At 39.3% G+C, this 22,012-nt stretch overlaps 1 protein-coding gene across 1 annotated transcript in view; it reads right to left on the reverse strand.

Moving 5' to 3' along the window:
- GRM5 (glutamate metabotropic receptor 5) overlaps nt 1–22,012 on the reverse strand; it is a 655,231-nt gene that overhangs the window by 626,506 nt on the left and 6,713 nt on the right. The window contains exon 2 of the mRNA XM_055581574.1: nt 12,204–13,061. Coding sequence (XP_055437549.1) covers nt 12,204–12,864 — 661 coding nt within the window. The 5' untranslated portion in view covers nt 12,865–13,061. The remainder of the gene's footprint in view (nt 1–12,203; nt 13,062–22,012) is intronic.

Here is a 22,012-nt window from a genome sequence, read left to right on the forward strand (position 1 = left end):
ATGGCATCACCAACTCAATGTACATGGGTTTGGGTAAACTCCAGGAGTTGATGATGGACATGGAGGCCTGGCGTGCTGTAGTTTACGAGGTCACAAAGATTCGGACGTGACTGAGCCGAACTGATAACGGAGGAGAGTACTAACATGGGAACTGAAAATGATCAAATTAAATTTGATCATAAATAACATAGCCGGATAGCTTAACTTTTTAAGTGTCTTAATATAGTTTTTCTCTTTTCTCAATTTACTACAATAAAACCTATTATGAGCTTCATTTTTAATTTAAATTTTTTTCAAATTCCTAAAATTGAAGTTAAACTAACATAATACTTCAATATGTCTTACTTTTAAATTTCTCCAGCTTCTTTAAAGAGTATAAAGCCATCATGCAGCAATGTAAGAATACAGCTTTCCTTAATATTAATGGCCCTCTACTCTCTTCAAGAAGAATCAAAGATTGAATTCTGAACCAAAATCTGGTGAAAAGCTGATATAAAACTTCTAAAAAAAGTTACACAACCAACAAAAAAAGAAATATGATGAAAGAATTGTCAAAGATACAAATTTTTTTGTTTTTAGAGTCCTTGAGAAAAGGAGCATAGACACACCCTTTTTGCTTTGCTTATTTGCTATCTACTTCTCATTGTAGCTATGGGTAAGATTGACTTTCAAACAATATTAGTAATAATGTACTAATAATAGCATAAACATTTGTATTTTGATACCACTTCAGAGATTATAAAAAAACAGGTAATTTGTGATAACACATTAAATAATTGATAAATAAGTTATTACTGTCATTGTTATAGCTAAGCTTTAATGATGTGTAAGACAGCATCTGTTTTGTTTATAAACTAGAATAGCTATTAAATATAGTCAACTTATTATTAAATATTTATTATTTATTTAATTATCATATTATTATTTTATATTGACTAATATTTATAGTATATTTACATCATAGTATATATTTACATTATGTTATATATTTATATTAATTATGATATAATTAATATTAACTTATATTAATATATTATAACTTATTTAATGTTATTATTTATTATTAGATATAGTCTGTTTTATTTCCTGAAGTCCATGTTATATCCTTTCAGGTTTAAACTCAAGCCCATGGCATGCCTCAATGTGCTACAGCTTAGCTTTCATTAACAAAGTTGCAGTTACTGACGAGTGAAGGTGATGGAGCAAGTCTAATTTGAAATTTATAAAGAAGTTACGGAACCACTGTGCTTTTTTTTACTATAAAATATATTCATGTTCTTTATAAAAGTGACAATTCAGAAGTGCTTACAGTACAGCATCAACTTTCTGCCTTTAATCTCGTGTTTATACAACCTGATTCCCTCCTGGCCCCCTACCTGCACCCTCACACACTGGAGATAATGGTGTAAGCAGTCTAGCGAGGACTCCTCAGACCTTGTTCATTATACTACACCACAATGCATCTCAGCTACTGGAGGAGAGGTTGTGGGATCCAGTTACAATTGTTCCAAAGCACTAAGAACTATGTCATAATACGTGATTACAGACCCAACTTCCAAAAGGAAAATCAGGAGGAATCTAAAACTCACTATATTTACTGTTCACTTTCCTGGCTAATTTTCCATCTCATCCAATAATAAATTTTAACCAACCAAAGCCAAACTGAAACATTATCGATGCATTTTTCTTCATGCCCAAGGTAAGGCAAGGCAAGTCCCTGGCAGGCAAATTTAGAACGCACTTATTGAGCACTTGCTTTGTGCCAAACATTAACTGCTTTATGCTTACTTTTCAAAACAGTTTTATGGGGCAGGAATTATTATCTCAGTTTAATAATGAGGAAACTAAATAACTTACTTGTCCAAAATCCGTCCAACTAGCAAGAATATTAATCAGGATTTTCATTCAAACCTGCCTGTGTTCATACTACTACTTAGAGTGATCTAAAAGGTCAAGAAATGTAAATTCTTGAGATGTCTTTGCAACACACTGGATTTAAGGTTATGACTCCACTGCAGCTTGCCTATTTCATTGAACAACTTTTATTTCTAAAAGCGCTCTCTCATGTTTTATCTAACATTTTTTTTTAGTAATGGTATATGGCCTGATCTTCACACTCTAAAGACACCTTAAATTTGGACCTGACTATATTATTAATTGAAAATTAAAAATCGAATCTTTGGAAACTCAGAGAAAACTGAAAGAAGACTGTCACTTTATATGTTTAAAGCTGTGTCTTATTACACACCTTATCTCATGGTGCATCATGATTTTATATAACCAAGGGATCACCTTATAAGCAGTATAAATACTTCACATTGTATTTTATATGTTTATGTGTGTGTGTGTATGAGGGAGTTACACATGTTAATGTGTTTTGTGTAAACTTTTAATACCAAAATTACATAATAACTTTTGACATTTATTTCTTATTATATTGGACTGAAATATTCCAAAAATAAAATGTTCATTGGGTTTTCCTGGTGGCTCAGCTGGTAAAGAATCTGCCTGCAATGCGGGAGACCTGGGTTTGATCCCTGGGTTGGGAAGATCCCCTGAAGAAGGGAATGGCGACCCACTGCAGTATTCTGGCCTGGAGAATTCCATGGACTGTATGGTCCATGGGGTCACAAAGAGTCGGACATGACTGAGCAACTTTCACTTTCAAGTGTACTTTGATCTTTAATAAAAACTAGTACTGGAAACTTGCCTCTAAAATCCTCAACTAGTGTCCTTGACATTGTCTGATATTGATGCTTATGCCATTTATCACTAACCGTATATGACTTATTTTTATTTTGCTCAAAGTTTCTATCATTTCCCACCCTGGATACTTTGGAATTCTTGCTTGTTTCTAATAAGGCTTAAACCCACCTATGCAGGAGAGACAAATCAAATGACATTGTCACAGAAGAATAAACATCTGTATGTGAATTGCATTTCTCTAAAAGAGAAAAGCAGAATTAGTTGCTTGTAAGCTTATTTTTTTTTTAGCAGTAAGACACAGTGAGGAAAACATTGTAAATGGTAACCATATACACATATGGCTATATGTATCTAAAGATAAAAATTTACAAAGCAGTATCTACTCTATCATGTAATATATTGATATTTATATTCTACTCTATACTAACTGCTGGTCTCAAGCAACTAAGTTGGTTTTACAATGAATTCACGCCCATGATGTATTTTTTTGGGGGGAAAAAAAAAACCACTGACTAGATATTTTTCTCTTTTAAAAAACCCTTTCTGAATATGTGAAAAATGATGCATAAAAAGCATCACTGGGGCATGATCTCTGGTTTCAAAGTCCCCTAAGATGAACACATCTGACTATTACATCTCTTGCCAAAATACATCCTCAATTCAACATTTGGTTAAATTGAGAAGTCTCTCTGGAGTATTTGCAAATGTGCCAAGATGAGGTTTTATAACTCCTAGTTCTGATGAATTCCAAAGAAGTTTTTCATACATAAGGCTACAACATTTAACAATATGTCTTCCTGTGCTGAAAAAAATTGTACCATAAGGCTTCCTCCCATAATTGGCATCTGAAGGACGGGCTGGGGCATCTGCAATGGAGATGAGAATAGAAACAACCAGGTACAGTCTGTACTTATCATCAGACGCACACAAAGGTCCTCTATGAGGACAACTTGTTGCCACATGCCTCCTTCTTAATTCATTTTCTTTTTACTATAATTAAATCCTTCCATGGGAACAAGGAAAGGTGCTGCTTTCAAAGGCAGATACAAAGACACAGGAAATATGCTCAAAAGATTTTCTCAAAAGAAGGATGAACAGTGTCTTGTTTCCTATGAAGGGAAGAGACTCATAGATGTGTATTCTACTTTTCCTTGAAGCAACACCTATCCCAATATACAGGGAGGGAGTCTGGGCTTAATTAAAAAGAGTTGTGTGTTAAGTCACTCAGTTGTGTCTGACTCTGCAGCACCATGGACAGTAGCTCACCAGACTCTTCTGTCCATGGAATCCTCCAGGCAAGAATACTGGAGTGGGTAGCCTTTCCCTTCTCCAGGGGATCTTTCCAACCCAGGGATCAAACCCAGACCTCCTGCATTGCAGGCAGATTCTTTACCATCTGAGATACCAAAGAGTTGGCCTTGGGTACAAATTCTTGCTCTGTCACTAAGTAGCTGGAGTATTATGGGAAAAATCACTTTCTCTTTCCATACCTATTCTCTAACCTAAAAAAAAAAAAAAATGGTAATTTTATCAGACTATCTGATGGGATAAATGAATCAACTAGAAAATTAATGACACAATATAGTATAAATGACCATGCTTTAACTCATAGAATAAAAGAATCTCAATTAAACATTTGGTTGTCAAGAAAGGGAGTTGTCAAAAAGGACAAATAATCTAACTTCCTCATCACCCAACTGAGGTTTAAGTTCATTTCTCCAGAGCCCCTCCATGAGGTTATTTATTCCAGTCTTGTACACAGGACTTAACAAGAACTTACCCTCTACCTCTTAGAGACATAATTCTTTCACTGAATGTGAAAACAAAATTTTGGACAGGAATCTTGTGTTGTGAGACTCAACTTTGTTAATGATCATGTAGAAGTAGAAGTAAAGTCGCTCAGTCATGTACAACTCTTTGCGACCCCATGGACTGTAGTCTACCAGGCTCCTCCCATGGGATTTTCCAGGAAAGAGTACTGGAGTGGGTTGCCATTGCCTTCTCCAGAGGATCTTCCCAACCCAGGGATCGAACCCGGGTCTCCTACATTGTAGGCAGATGCTTTACCGTCTGAGCCACCAGTGAATGATTGTGTAAAATAAGGTCAAATTATTTATCCTTACTGTTTGTTTCCTCAAATGTAAGATAAAGGGGTTATTAAATGCTTGCCTAAGATGCTTCCAATGTTAAACATTGTATAAAATTAACAATAGTGTTTCTGTCTGAATTAACATCATGACTATCTGAAGATTGATCTCAACTCTCAACACTATACAACTCCTGAAAGAAGCAAAATGAAACCCCCTTAAAAAGTACTCAGTAGGGCCCATGCTGCTGTTTCTCATCTTTCCAAACTACATTGTTGTCCTCATAGAATCACAGTTAGTGTCACCAAGTCCAAGCTCACCCTGCTTGCCATGTGATAGCCCAATAAATCCCAGGGACAAGATGTTGCAGCAAGGAGTATGACTTTATTCGCAAAGCCAGATAACCGAGAAGACGGCAGACTAACTTCTCAAAATAACCACTTGTTGGGGCCTCGATGTCAGGTTCATTATGGATCAGAAATGGTGGAAGTGAGGAAACAAAGTAAAAAGATCTTTTCTTGTGTGTATCTCCTAGAATGGCAAGCCTCAGGCAGGCAGATCTGCTCATTTCACATCCTCACCACCATTTCACAGGCGCTATGAAATGGAGTATCCCCTGCCACATCAATCAACAGGGAAGCCGCAGCTGTCCATGCTTCTGGCCCCACAAAGTGAAGGTCACTGCCACGTCAGCAAGCGGCAGATGAGGGCCTCCATTCTCACACAAGGAACTTAACAAAGTCACAGTCCTTCACAGGTGGGCAGTGAGCTAGACAAACGTACTTCAGTTTAAGGGTCAGGGAGGGGGCAGGACTCCCTGAGGCAGGGCATCATGTATGCTGCAACAGCAAAAGCAGCAAAACACAGGATTAAAGTCACAGAAACAGATGGAATGTGGAGTCAAAATTAACCCTTCCCAGTTCGAGCAGTAGAAAAGATGTGATGGTGATTGTTTCCACTTTCCAGTCTATGACTCACATTGAAGGTCTTTCAACCAAAGCTCGATTATTATCAAATTTTTAAATAATTGTTGGAAGAACCATATCATCACCTGAAAGTTAGCCTGAAGACAATGCTATAAGGATGTCACATTACCATTTCAACTTACTCGAACATTGTTTCCCCTGGAGCATCACTCAGATGTTTCCTTTTGTTTTGTTTGGCTAAAACAAATTAGCATCCCTTTATCATTAGGTGGAAGCAACTAATTCAAGAACCAGCATAAACAAAAAGCGGAGTTGGGTGTGAACAGGATTTTACAATTAATCAAGGGCAGGCATTTTTGTCATCTCATTTTTACAGAGATCAAAACTGTGAAAAATCACAAGTGCCTGCTATTTGTCCACAGGCTATATGTTCATTAATAGTGTGCTGGATATTATTTTAACACAAATACATTCATTCACCAAGTAGTCTTTGAGCATCTACTATATGCTAGGCACTCTGACAGGGGGTGCTAATGTACAGTACAGTTTCAACTAAAGTCAGCAAAACTGGGCAGTGTGAAAATGCTGTGAGTCAACCACAGAGTACAATATACATGTTTTGTACATAAAAGCCAATTTATAATTACTTTTCTCAATGAAACTGAGCTATATCAAAGGAAAGCATATAATAATGGAATATATGCAAGTGTCTGATTATTTAAAGCATTTGTACTTTAAGAAAACTGTCAAATTTCTAGCTTTGAACCAGAGGTATGGGTGAGGCATTTAAATATTCTTTCTTGCCCATGGCATTTATTCCACTGAAAGCTCAAGAATATTAATGCCTATTAATATATGTATTTTTGTTTTGATTTTGAAGTTTAAACATTATAATAGTATCCTATTTGGCAGTAGGGTTCAAGTTTAAAGTCACTGGAATGAAAATACTTATCCTGGAAACCATCTTGAAGGCATCTATTATTATACAATAATTTAACTTATATACAGAGTACATCATGCGAAATACCAGGCTGGATGACTCACAAACTGGAATTAGGATTGCTGGGAGAAATATCAATAATCTCAGATATGCAGATAATACCATCCTAATAGCAGAAAGTGAAGAGGAACTAAAGAGACTCTTGATGAAGGTGAAAGAGGAGAGTGAAACACCTGGCTTAAAACTCAACACTCAAAAAGCCAAGATCATGACATCTGGGCCCATCACTTCATGGTAAATAGATAGAGGGGAAAGCGGAAACAGTGACAGACTTTACTTTCTTGGGCTCCAAAAATCACTGTGGATGGTGACTGCAGCTACAAAAATTAAAAGAAGCTTGCTCCTTGAAAGAAAAGTTATGACAAACCTAGACAGCATATTGAAAAGCAGAAATATCACTTTGTTGACAAACGTTTGTATAGTCAAAGCTATGGTTTTTCCAGCGGTCATTTACAGATGTGAGAGTTGGACTATAAAGAAACCTAAGAGCCGAAAAATTGATGCTTTCAAACTGTGGTGTTGGAGAAGACTCTTGAAATTCCCTTCAACTGCAAGGAGATCCAACCAGTCAATCCTAAAGGAAATCAACCCTGAATATTCATTGGAAGGACTGATGCTAAAGCTCCTATATTTTGGCCACCTGATGCAAAGAGCAGACTCATTTGAAAAGACTCTGATGCTAGGAAAGACTGAGGGCAAGAGGATAAGGGGACAACAGAGGAAAAGATGATTAGATAGCATCACCAGCTCAATGGACATGAATTTGAGCAAGCTCCAGAAGATAGTAAAGGGCAGGGAAGCCTGGCGTGCTACAGTTCATAGGGTCTCAAAGAGTTGGACATGATTCAGCAACTGAACAACAAATAAAGAATTTGTGGTTACTTAGGTAATGTTTCAGAGAAGGCAATGGCAACCCAGTCCAGTATCTTGCCTGGAAAATCCCATGGGTGTAGGAGCCTGGTGGGCTGCAGTCCATGGGGTTGCTAAGAGTTGGGCACGACTGAGGGACTTCACTTTCACTTTTCACTTTCATGCATTGGAGAAGGAAATGGCAACCCACTCCAGTGTTCTTGCCTAGAGAATCCCAGGGATGGGGGAGCCTGGTGGGCTGCCATCTATGGGGTCGCACAGAGTCGGACACGACTGACGTGACTTAGCAGCAGCAGCAGTAGCAGCAGGTAATGTTTATAGTTTTGGTTAGGATCTACTAGGTGATTGAAATTGACTGTGGGTCAGGAGAGCAACTGTGTGCCTTGACTGAGTGCTCTCACAAAGCTGAGGTCAAGTGATCTAAGGTGGCCTCATCTGGACAACCGAGCAGCTCTCGTCCTTTACATGCTGAAGACAGGGTTCTAAGACAGACAGACTACAAAGAAAGGACTCATTTCTACCAACTTCTATTGACCAAAGCAAGTGAGAGTGGAAGGGAACTATCAAGTTGCAAAGCAAAGAAGTCATTAGTGGAAGTCATCAGAACCAAAGCAATTGACCTGCCACACTGCTCCACAGGCAAGCCCCACTCACTCTGTCAATGGACACAGGTACCAAGGTTTCCAAATGTATGGCAGCAAAGGGCCCTTTAAACTTTCTTAGAGCAGAGACAGTGGCTATTGGACTGACTCTTTTACAAGGAATACAATTTTTTTTTTTTAGTCATTTCACATTCCTTTCCTCCACACAGCTGAAGCCCTACAGTGATCTGTCTTTAAAAATATTTTTTCTTTTTTTTTTTCCCATGCATTTAATCTCTTTGCCTTCAAGGCCTAGTCAGTATTTCTGCATAATATAACAAGCCACAGTAAATTCACAGCCCTGTAATCTACAAATGGAGAAGGAAATGGCAACCCACTCTAGTAGGCTTGCCTGGAGACTCCCACGGACAGGGGAGCCTGATGGGTTATGGTCCATGGGGTCGCAGAGTTGGACACGACTGAAGCAACTTAGCACAACCTACAAAAACCATAAAGCAATGAAATGCAAGTGTAGGAGATTAACCTTGGAGCTGAAATCCAAGTCTCCTTGTGCTCTCCTCTGAAATTCAGCGATAGCTCATGCATTCTCCAAGGAAGATCTTGAGACAGCCACCAAGAGGACTGAGTGACAAAGTATTGCCACATTTAAGTATAAAGTGAACAGGCAACACGGGGGGACAAAAGATGTTTTTGAAAATAAAACATCTGTTTACAGACCTCAATGTCTTGTGTATAAAGCATTTGGAAATTTCCATTCTCTTCAAGGAGGAGGAGTATCTACTGAGTGAAAGAGATAATTATTCGGACATGGGAATAAGTTTGAGATACTGGGGTACGGTGACCTACTGCTAGAGAGAACTGCCCTAAACCAGCCAAGAAAAAGGCTCAAGTAAGACATGGTATTATCATTTCATGAAAATCCTCCAGGGGCTTCCTGAAGGGCCAGGCAACAGAAAGCCAGGCATCCCTTTGAGGACTTCCAGGGTACCCAACAGAGTTGTATTTTGTTATACTCAAGCACTTTTCTGACCCTGGAGGTAAGTTTTACTTTATAAAACTTCCTACCTCACTGCCCCTATGCTAATAATACATTTTAAGATAGAACACCATGTAACTTCACTAGCCACTTACTTGCTGAGGAGCCAAGCAATATAAATACCTCTTGATTAACCACATAAAACAACAAACCAAAGAGCATTTCTTCCGATTTTTAATGTTTGTATCCCAGTGGTATCTTCCAAATATTTTGTCCAAATTTGTCAACAAAATTTCTATTGGCCTATTTTTTAAAAAATAATTAAATTTGCCTAAATTTGGCAATCAAGATTTTATTCCTTTTTTTGCCCACAAAGAGAATATTTTCTGTTAATTATTAAGTCGCAATAGGTAGCCTATGCTTGTAACACACAACTTCAAATGTTTGCATATAGACATTACATAAGAAAAGAAAGTCTTCCCTTCCACCCTATTCCTTAACTCCTTAGAAGCCCTCCTCAGAAGGAACAACTGTTATCAGTTTTGCTCTTCTCTTGAGAACAAGTCTATGAAATTTCAATCAAATGGCTTTTACAAACTCAATTTTATACAAATAACACACCATTTACATACAACTATGCTGTGCTTTTTTCATTTAAAATGATTGTGGAGATCATTATGATCTCATTATCTATAAAGTGCCTCATTTATTTTAATAGCCATGTAATAGTGTATTATGTGGACATATCATAATGTATTATATCATTCACTACTGGTGTACACTTAGGTTAAAAAAAAAAGTTTAAATTAGTAAGAATCAACGATGACTAGTTTCTGTTTGAATACAATTTTGGATTAGTATCTCATATAGACCGACCAACTCTTCTGAAGCTAGACAGAAGATACTGTCTCATCTTTTATTTTCTCATGTCCTTTATTGAAAACCCATGCCTTTTTAATTTTCACCAATTGTCAATATTCATCCAGTTAAAATTTCACTATCAAATTCATTTTCTTCTCTAAGATTTCCACCCTGGCCTCCATCATCATGGAGCAGGATGTTATATTTTTTCTACTTCAATCTACTTTAGAAACATTTCTAACTCTGGTCATCTTGAACTATGGTTATGCAAGTATTAATGCATGCTCCACCTCCTTTGCCAGATTGCATACCCACTGAGGGTGATAATGCATGAAACATACTGCCATCCTTCACAGAATATTAGTATATTATTTGCATATTAGAACTTAATAAATATGTGCTGCAATGGCACCCCACTCCAGTACTCTTGCCTGGAAAATCCCATGGATGGAGGAGCCTGGTAGGCTGCAGTCCATAGGGTCACAAAGAGTCAGACACTACTGTGCGACTTCACTTTCACTTTTCACTTTCACGCATTGGAGAAGGAAATGGCAAACCACTCCAGTGTTCTTGCCTGGAGAATCCCAGGGACGGGGGAGCCTGGTGGGCTGCTGTCTATGGGGTCACACAGAGTCGGACACAACTGAAGCGACTTAGCAGCAGCAGCAGCAGCATAAATATATCCTCTGGGTGTATTTCTATTGGAGTCTACTAAATTCTAACAGGGTACTGAGTTAGAAATTTGTAGCTATAAGCCCCACTTCTGCCTCTCAAGTTGCTATCACGTATTTACTGGATGAATTATTTAAATTCTTGAAACTTTTGTATTTTAAAATAGAAACAAAATATGTGGATTGTCTGTATCACTGCTTGTTGTGAGAATCAAATGAATTAGTGTTTTTGTAAGAAAAATCCCAGCATTATGGAAAAAAATTTCAAAGGTCTCCTAGTCCAATCACCTATCCATTGCACAAAACTTCTATACATCAACATCTCTGTAAATAATCCATAAAATTACGTATGAAAATTTCCAAAGGCACAGAAGTCTTAATCCAGTGTAGAGGCTTATTATTTTATGTTTGTGCGACTCTGAATATTATTGAGTGGCCACACAGTGCAATCCATATTACGCTACTTGACAATGAATGAAAGGTTTGCTAAATCTAACTGGTGATTGGCTCCCAACCTATGAAGTAGTCTTATTCTGGCCATTTCATTAATTTCCTAATAACTTAATCTCACGGTTTACAAGACTAGATTGTTTGGAACGTACAGACAGTGTTATTGCAGAATTTTAAAATCTCAGCTAATGCTAACAAAGTGTTGTGCATCTTCTTTGGTATACCACAGTGTTTAGCACAGGCAGCACGCTTTCTTAGAAAGAGTGTTGCATGATGAGCAAACCTCACGATTTGCATGTCTTAACCTCTGTAGGTCCAATCAAACCTATCGTTCAAACAGTCTTGGTTGAGAATTAACAAATTATACAAAAGAACTTTAAAAGCACTATCAACAATAAATAAGGCTACTATTATCTGGTATAAGACCTCAGTCATAGTTTCCTCCCTCACGATGCTTTCAGCATAAAGCAGCAATAAATTTCAAAACCAACTAACATTAAATTATTAAAACTTACACTTCCAGAGAATGTCTCATACAAGGACAGAACTAACACATCTCCATTTCAGATTTAACCAGACACACTACTGAAAGATAGTTGTTAGAGTAAACTGTTTGGTCATTTCCTCTTACAACATACCTGGGCCAGATCTGGCTGGCTTGAGGCCTGATGTGTACTTAAGGGTACCTCCCTTTAACACAAAGCCTCTCAGAGGGCACTCAGGGCAACTGCTGAAAATGTCAGGAGTTCAGTGAAGATCTAGAACTTAAAAGTCCCTAGCATCATTATAGAAGACGTACAAATAATATAATAGTAAGCCAAAACAAACAAACATAAAGTATACATTTTGCCAAATGATGGCCAGGTATCCAGTCGCCTTAGCTTAAATCTGTATTGCCCTAGACATCCGCTATCCTGTCCCTTCTTATATAACTGGTATAACTGAGACACTCAAAGAATCTCAAATTATTAGGACAATTTTAGCCCTCCAAACCTTGAAATGCTAACTGGGAAGCTAGAGGGCATGCGACATACTCAGAGTGATAAAGACTCACCTTCTGTGTGCACGGCGGACACGTAGGTCCAGTTGTACCTCTTCACGATGTCCACCATGGCACGTGCCTGCTGGGCATCGGAAGGCACGACCCTCATGAAGTACTTGAACAGAGTTTTGTCACTCAGATCCATGCTTGTGGCCGAGTAGGCGATTTGAGGTATGTTGAAAAGCTGGAGCAGGTTCTGGACCTGAATGGCCACCGAACTGGAGCCCGGCCCGATGACCCCCACGATGGGCTTCTTGGAGCGGAAGGACGATGAAGAGCCATCCACGCAGCGCACCAGGCCTTCCTCTTCCTCTGAAGAAATGAGCGAGTCCCTTATGAACTCGATGCTCTGCTCCAGGGCCACGGCCGAGTGCCAGCAGGAGTCCCGGATCTCGCAGCCCAGCGTGATGTTGGGCAGGAGCGTGGGGTCCGAGTTGATCCTCTCCAGGGTGTGCAGCATGGCCTCCACCCGCTGGATGCCGTACTGCTCCCGCACCGCCCCGCACTTGCGCTCGTGAACCTTGTCCACCGTGGGCTGGTGGTGGACGGAAAACAGAGCCCCGATGATGATGTCGCCCGGCATGTGCGCCACCACCCTCCGCTCGCTGGACTGTGCGCTCCCACGGACATTTTCTTTCAAAAGCAGGACTGACAGGATCAACAGAAGGACCATTTTAGGGAAGGAGTTCACGCTAATAAAGACAGCATGGTGGGGAAAATTTAGGAGGGTTCTGACAGATGGAATCCAACGATGTCCGATGGTGAGTGGCAACCCAAAAAGTCAGCCAGTACTTTAGATGCGCTAAAGGACCATCATGTCTCCAGGGACCATGTGGTTAAACGCATCCATGTGATCATGATCTTCAACACCTGGAAAAGTAAACAGAAAGGGGATTTAACAACAGAAGTATAACCAGTTTGGGAACTTCTGTTTATGGTAGCAGAGAAAGAGAGTGCTTATGATATAACTTGAAAAAAAGAATCCCAAAATCTTTTTCTTGTCTCCTTTGTGATTTTGTGATTCAATAAAAGCAGCTTGCTAAGCATCTTGATCCTACTTTGCTTAGGTTAATTTCTTTATTTGTTCGTATGGAATAAGTTGCTCAGTTGTGTTCAACTCACTGAGACTCCATGGACTGTAGCCCGCCAGGCTCCTGTGTCCATGGAATTCTCCAAGCAAGAATACTGGAGTGGGTTGCCATTTCCTTCTCCAGGGGATCTGCCCAACACAGGAATCAAACCTGGATCACCTGCATTACAAGCAAGTTCTTTACCATCTGAGCCACCAGAGAAGCCCTATATGGAGTACACAAAACCAAAAATTATGTGTGGGAGGTCAACCTATATTATCACACAGAGGTGAGGGAAAGTATCCTAAAATAAGAAGTATGTCATGAACAAAAATCTTCAAAAAAAAATCCCAAAATATTAAACACTGGTGATATCCAATAAAAATAATGGGCTTTTTTGCTTCTTTTTCTAAAACGTTCTTTATTTCCTTCCAAATTTCCAGCATTGGACATGTATTGAGTATGCAATTAAAAAAAGTTACTTCAAAAAAAAGCCTACATCCTCCCTTTCAAATGCAATATAAAGCAAGTTGAATGATCTTCCCAACAAGTATTAAGTTTAGTTTCCATATAATACAGAAAATAACAAATGAGGCCAGATTGATATTTGCACATTAAATGAACTGTAGGATAGAAGGAAGAGGTATGGAAGATTTATAAAGTAAAGCAACCCCAAGTACATAGGCATAGTGAAATGGGTACCAACTTTTGCAGAAAATAATATTCAAATTCCAGTTCTGCTACTAAGAACTGTTACTAAATTGTTTTAACCTCTCAGCACCAGAATTTTGTCATCTGAAAAATGGGGATAACATGTGCTAGGCTGCCCTTATGGGAATTAATATAAGATATCAGCTATGCAAATGTTTTGTATATTGAAAGGGGCTATATAAAGAGATGATTTTTTTCTGTTATTAAATTTCCAAGGGCATTTGGTGGCTAGGTGGTGAGGACAGAAAATTCTCTGGCAACCCACTCAGTTCTCCAGAGTCGTCAAAGTAATTACAAAGTCCTGTAATAAAATTGACAGTAATCAGTCCTTTACTCCTGATTCAGGAAAAATTTCCACATCATGAAGACTCAAAGGGCTAGAAAGATGAGTATGTAGAACTACACTTCCAAGTAGAAACTTAAGACAGCTATGAATACAGTCATCTAATTCAGTTTAAACTCCTGGGAATAAAAAAAAAAATTGTCCCAGGTTGCCTACAGCAAATTCTAGCATGATTTGTAAAAAAAAAAAAAGAAAGAAAAACAATGGACAGATTGGTGATTTGGTTTATTTAAAGGGTTGTTTAAAAGACTTATTTTTTAAGATATCCACTCCTCCAGCCAAGGATGTCAAATTGTTTTAAAGTGACTAATTCCCTAATCTGTCTCTTTCAAAGACAGGTGATGTTGCTTCAGGAATTTATGTAATTATGATGCTTCTTCAAGAATACTAATGGTTTTCAAAACTCATCAGATCTGCAAAAATTCTAGTCCAGACACAAAATGAATATAACCTGAATCACATTTCTAATCACTCTCACCTTCATTTTCACCATTTCCTTCCACTGGCTCCTATGGCAACAGAAAAAGGCTTCCTCTATATATTGCCAAACACACACACACACACACACACACACACACACACACACACACACAAACCTGTCATCAAAATAGCTAGATGTTCCAGAACAACTAGATTTTTAGCAATATTTAAAGGAAAAATCAGCTTCTGTATGGAAATTGGCACTGTAAGCAAGGGGGGAAGGAAGCAAAGACATTTTGTCACTGGGAAATTATCTGAATATTCTCAAGCTTTCCCTTCACTTTGCTTAGCAAAGACTTGGGGACCAATGCTTATTCTCATGATCATGTGAATTCTACTGCAGACAGAAAAAATCTGAAGTAAAAGCAATCACAATCTCTCATTAAATCCAGAATGTTAGTGAGAAAATCTAGTAAGGAAACAGGGCTCATTTTTATTATGTAAGAACATCAAAGTGATGTGAGGCTAGAAGCAGCACATCAAACTAATGAATTTAAAATACCAGTTTCATGTATTTATTAGTTGTTTCCAGCAAGCCCCATGTACTGAGAATATGTGTGTGTGTGTGTGTGTGTGTGTGTGTGTGTGTGTGTATATAATCTTCTCATGATAGGCTAAATTATTTAACTCATTCAATGAATATCTATTAACTATGGAGTGGGAGAGACTAATGCAACAAGTGCAGTGAAGTACACTGATGATTACCCTTATTATCTTTCATTGAGCACTCATCATACACCAGGCATTTATTCATTAACTTATTGAACATATATTTATGTCCCATGCTATGACTCTCTCCTGGGAATCAAATATTCAAGAGAGAACAGGGTGTACATGCTTACCATACTCATGGAGATTACAGATGAATACATTAAAAAGCTGACTTTAGCTGGAACCTGATGAATGCGAACAATAAAATGAAGAAAGAAACTAAGTCAGTCATGTGAAAAGCGTGGTAAGAACATAAAGGGTGAGTGCAGCTGTGGTACAAGATGAGATTGGAAAGATAAGAAAGGGCCAGACCATGTAGGGTCTGGGAAGCTCATCAAAGGAATTTGGAGCCTAAGTGCAACCGAAAGCCATTGAGGAGGTGTAAACAAATGACAGGCGCATAAAGCCTTAGAAAAGACTGTCACCGTTCTGGACAGTGGACTTGATAAGGAGACATGATACTCTAGGTAAGAGATGATAATGACTTGGCTGTGACTGGTGACAAGGATATGGAGAGAAGTGGACACAATCAGATATCTTTTGCCAGTAGAATCAACTGGACTTGCTGATGGACTGGATCTGGGTAAGGTAGAGGGGAATTAGGGTCTACTCCTGGGTTTGGAGTCTATAAAACTGGTATATTTGGGATACTATTTAAGAGAGATAGGATCGACTGGAACAGAAACAGATGAAAGCAAAGGAAAACAATGATTTTTCTTCTGAACATGTTAAATTTGAGATGCTTTGGAAGCACCCAGGTATAGCTGTCGAAGAAGAAAGTAGATTTGAAAGGCTGGACCGAGAGAAGCATTTTGGGTTATAGATATAAATTGAGGGTCACCAATATATAAATCTTTTGGAATGAGTAATATTACCTGAAGAGCAAGTATGAAAGTGAAAGTGAAGTCAATCAGTCATATCCAACTTTTTGCAACCCCATGGACTGTACCCTACCAGGCTCCTCCATCCCTGGGGTTTTCCAGGTAAGAGTACTGGAGTGGGCTGCCATTTTCTTCTCCAGGGGATCTTCCCAACCCAGGGATCGAACCTGGGTCTCCCTCATTGTAAGCAGATGCTTTAGTGTCTGAGCCACCAGGGAAGCCCAAGTATAAATAAAGAAAAAGTGCGGCTGAAAAGGAAGTCCCACAAAGAGGCAAGGTTGTGTTAGAAGCAGGCAGCTCAGGAAGGAAGCAGAAAAAGTAAGAACATATGATGTCAGAAAGACAAGAGAGTTTCCTGAGCACTTTATAAGAACAGACACATACAAGGCTCTCTTTTTCTCACTTCTACAGATTATATACTATGTCCACTGTATATCTAGGTCTGTATGTGGGTATGCCTTTGTATGTGTTGTGTGTATATCAAAAATCCTTATAACAACCCAGAGATGTAGGTATTATTTTATTATCTTTATTTTCCTAATGACATAATGGGTTTTGGAACTTAAAAACAAGCCAATCACTTAAAGAATTGTGGAGCTAGAATTCATGTCTACACCTAGTAACTCGATAACATACTCTCTGTATCATCCCTGGTCACATTACTTACCTTTCTTTCAAAAGAGGTCATTTCCAAAGTCCATGAAAAATGAGAGGGGCCACGCAACATAGTTGGAACTTCCAAGGGACATAGAATCTACAGGAGTTTGCTTAAAAACTAGAGAGTGATGAATCAGCACACAGAAGAAGGTACAGAAGTGTATGGCTATCTAGCACAAATGTATTTTTATTGCCCTGGCATCAACCACTAGATTGTGACCTGCCAGATGATAAAGCAGTGATTGCTTCATCATCTGCCTTGACTACACACAGGGACTGTATGTTACTGACACTAGTTATGAACCTCAGATACTGGAAAGTATTGGGTTGGCAAAAAGTTTGCCAACAGAACAACAGGTTCTTCTGTTACGTCTTACGGAAAAATCCAAACAAACTTTTTGGCCCATGCAATATACTTTGAAATAAATTATGACTTAGAAATTTCACAGAACTGTGCTATGACTCAGTATATTATATAGTTAGGCAACAAGTCATCCCATGTGCTTCCAAACTACAAGAAATTAATAGAGCATAAATTCCAAATAGATCAGTAGAATATATCCTAACTCTGACAGCATCACTCATTTGTCTAGTAAGTCTTTATTAAATAACTGTTCTGTAATAAGCACTCTTCTAGTTGCGGAGGATTCAATTGTAGACAAAGAAGACACAAATTCACACCCTCACTGGATCCTGTAACCCAAGGTGGTGTGTCAAACAAGGTAAGGAGGTAAAATAGTGTATGCTACACAGTAATGAAGATTACAGAGAACAATAATGCAGGGAAGGAAGGCAGAAAGGGTCAAGACATATGAAAAACAAAAATTTCTAATGTAGCCAAAGAAGTTTAAACTGCAAAATTTGTGAAAGAGAATGAGTCATGCAAATATCGAGGGAACAAAAATTTCAGGTTAAAAAAAAATAATAAAGGCTAAGTCCCTAAGGCAGGTTTATACTTAGTGTGCTGAGAGACAGCAAGAAGGCCAGGGTGACTGAAGTGAAGTAAAACTGGGGAGAGAGGAAGAAGGCATGTCTGAGAGCTAGAGTGATGACTAAAGCCTTTTTGGACTTTAAAAGACTTCGGCTTTAAAACTGTGAGAGTGACTTTCTGGAAGAATTTTCAGCAGAGGAGGGACAGACAAGGACCAACTGTTCAAGGAGTTTTTAACAGAGGAGGGACACAGATGACCAACTCTTCAACAAGAATATGGGCACAGAGGCAGAACCAAAGAAGTACTGGGGAAACTGCTGCAGCGATTCAGGTGGGAAAGATAACAGTGGCTTGGCTTAGGGAGATGGTAGTATAGGTGGTTGAGAACTGATAGGATTCTGAATCTATCTCGACCATAGAGTGGAACTGTTTGCTTTCAGATCTGACTGGGGCTACAAAGGAAAGAGAAGAATCAATGAGGACACTAAGGTTTCAGGTTGATCAAACAAAAGATGGTGTCATATTGACAGAAAACTGTGGAAGAACAGACTTGGGGGGAGATAACCAAAATTCAGTTTTTTAATACATCAATTTTTAATGCATGTGACTCTTTGTGACCCAATGGACTTTAGCCAGCCAGATTCCTCTGTCCATGAGATTCTCCAGGCAAGAATACTGGAGTGAGTTGCCAATTCCTCCTCCAAAGGATCCTATCTAACTAGGGATGAAGCCCACATCTTTTCATCTACCTGAACCGGCACGCAGGTTCTTTACCACCAGCCCCACCTTAATACTTGGTAGAAATTCAAAAAGAGATATTTAATAAGCATCTGATATTGAAATTCTACAGAGAGGTCTTCACAGGAGATATAAATGGAAGGGGCATTGGTATGACTTTTTTTTTTTTTTTGGACACCACAAAACTGGATGAAATGACCTAGGAATTAGAGAAAGGAAACTACTTCTGAGACTAAGCCCCCAAAGAATTCCAATGTTTAAACTCCAAAAGACCCAGAGACAAGGAGAAACCAGTAAAAGAGACTGGAAAAAAAATTTTGAATAGAAAGCTTATCTTGTAAAGTGTATGTGTGGAGGGTGGGGAGAGGAGATGAAAAGTGAACTACACACATATTGAGAAAAATTAAAAAATGGATATGGCTGTGTTTTCACAAGAAATATTATGAGTGTGGATGTACGTACACATGGTCTGGAAACATTGCTGTTCGGTCGCTAAGTTGTGTCCAACTCTTTGTGACCCCATGAACTGCAGCATGCCAGGCTTCCCTGACCTTTACTATCTCCCAGAGTTTGCCCAAACTCATGTCCATTGAGTCAGTGATACAATCCAACCATCTTATTCTACATTGATCCCTTCTTCTCCTATCTCCAATCTTTCCCATCATCAGGGTCTTTTCCAAAGAGTCAGCTCCTCACATCAGGTGGTCAAAGTATTGTAGCTTCAGCATCAGTCCTTCCAATCAATACTCAGGGTTGATTTCCTTTAGGATTGACTGGTTTGATCTCCCTGCAGTTTGAACTGATATAATGAGATATCCACTGGGTGGTGGGAATATGCATAATTTTTAATTTCTTCTTTGCTTTTTACCTTTGTTTTGTAATTTTCTGAATTTCTGCTATCAAGACTACTCATTATTTGTAGTATTTTTTAAGTGTTGGACTGAGCAATCTGCTTTCCAAATTGCTATCCCAGTTTTCCTTGTGCCCTGATCTCTCCTAAAACTGCCCCCCACTTGGGTGTCTGCTAAAAGTGAAAGTCACTTAGTTGTTTCCGACTCTTTGTGATCCCATGGACTACACAGTCCATGGAATTCTCCAGGCCAGAATATTGGAGTGGGTAGCCTTTCCTTTCTCCAGGGGATCTTCCCAATCCAGGAATTGAACCAGGGTCTCCTGCACTGCAGGTGGATTCTTTACCAACTGAGCTATGAGGGAAGCCCAGGGTGTCTGCTAGTCAAGTCAAATTTTTTTCTCTTCTGGGTGTATATCCCTTTGCCCCAGTGGTTCTGTTCACACTGGAATTTAGCCCTGATATGCTCCTGTTTCATGGCCTTTAAGGCAGAGTTTTTTAAGAGCATTGGCTTGGAGTCAAGAAAACCTGGGTTTAAATCCTGGCACTGCCATGGGCTGGTTGTGCGCCCTTGATCACTTAGTCTCTCTGAGCCTAACTGGAATGAGAATAGTACCTACCTCAAACATTAATGAGGATAGAATGAAGTAATATTTTTAAATAGTCTCTTTATAAAATCTCCCCAGGTCCCTCACCTTGCAGGATATACTCTATTCTCTCCGTTTAAGAGGCATTTTCATCCATATTTTTTCATATGATTTATAAGCAGCTAAGAGTATAGCTACTTATGGGCTTGAATCACAATAAACTGTGGAGAATTCTGAAAGAGATGGGAATACCAGACCACCTGACCTGCCTCTTGAGAGACGTATATGCAGGTCAGGAAGCAACAGTTAGAACTGGACATGGAACAACAGACTGGTTACAAATAGGAAAAGGAGTACGTCAAGGCTGTATATTGTCACCCTGCTTATTTAACTTATATGCAGAGTACATCATGAGAAACGCTGGGCTGGAAGAAGCACAAACTGGAATCAAGATTTCCAGGAGAAATATCAATAACCTCAGATATGCAGATGACACCACCCTTATGGCAGAAAGTGAAGAGGAACTTAAAAGCTCTTGATGAAAGTGAAAGAGGAGAGTGAAAAAGTTGGCTTAAAGCTCAACATTCAGAAAACGAAGATCATGGCATCTGGTCCCATCACTTCATGGGAAATAGATGGGGAAACAGTGGAAACAGTGTCAGATTTTATTTTGGGGGGCTCCAAAATCAGTGCAGATGGTGATTGCAGCCGTGAAATTAAAAGAGGCTTACTCCTTGGAAGGAAAGTTATGACCAGCCTAGATAGCATATTCAAAAGCAGAGACATTACTCTGCCAACAAAGGTCCATCTAGTCAAGGCTATGGTTTTTCTAGTGGTCATGTATGGATGTGAGAGTTGGACTGTGAAGAAAACTGACCACCGAAGAATTGATGCTTCTGAACTGTGGTGTTGGAGAAGACTCTTGAGAGTCCCCTGGACTGCACAGAGATCCAACCAGTCCATCCTAAAGGAGATCAGTCCTAGGTGTTCATTTGAAGGACTGACACTGAAGCTGAAACTCTAATACTTTGGCCACCTGATGCGAAGAGCTGACTCATTGGAAAAGACCCTGATGCTGGGAGGGATTGGGGGCAGGAGGAGAAGGGGACGACAGAGGATGAGATGGTTGGATGGCATCACCGACTCGATGCACATGAGTTTGAGTAAACTCCGGGAGTTGGTGATGAACAGGGAGGCCTGGCGTGCTGCGATTCATGGGGTCGCAAAGAGTCAGACATGACTGAGTGACTGAACTGAACTGAACTAGTGGCTCAGATGGGAAAGAATCTGCCTGCAATGTAGGAGACCCAGGTTCGATCCCTGGTTGGGAAGATCCCCTAGAGAATGGAATGGCTACCTAGTCCTGCATTCTTGCCTGGAGAATCCCATGGACAGAGGAGCCTGGTGGGCTACAGTCCAGGGGGTCACAAGAGTTGAACACAACTGAGTGACTAAACCACAACACTATCACTATTTATACACAAGCTTTGTCTTCAGACAGACTTCAAACCCTTAAAAGAGTAAATTTGTGCCATATACAACACCTGATATAATCCTTACACAAAATGCATATTCAATAAATTCTGCTGAACAAAGGAATAAAAGGAACTGCCTCCACCAGGCGCTTTGGTCAGCTACTTGACTGAGATTTAAACACGTGCCCCCATCCCACTATGGAAAATTAAAAAACAGATCATGAAAATCCTCCTGTCCAATGGGTCCAGGCAACAGAGACCATCAAAAAGAGAAGTACAGACTAACCGAAGTAGGAGGGAGAAACCTCTGGTGCTCCACGTGGCTTCTCGATATATGAAGAAAAACAGCAACATAGAACTAGGAAGAGTTCTATATGATATAGTTTA

This window comes from Bubalus kerabau, chromosome 5 (assembly GCF_029407905.1).
Source record: "Bubalus kerabau isolate K-KA32 ecotype Philippines breed swamp buffalo chromosome 5, PCC_UOA_SB_1v2, whole genome shotgun sequence".
Lineage (NCBI taxonomy): Eukaryota > Metazoa > Chordata > Mammalia > Artiodactyla > Bovidae > Bubalus > Bubalus kerabau.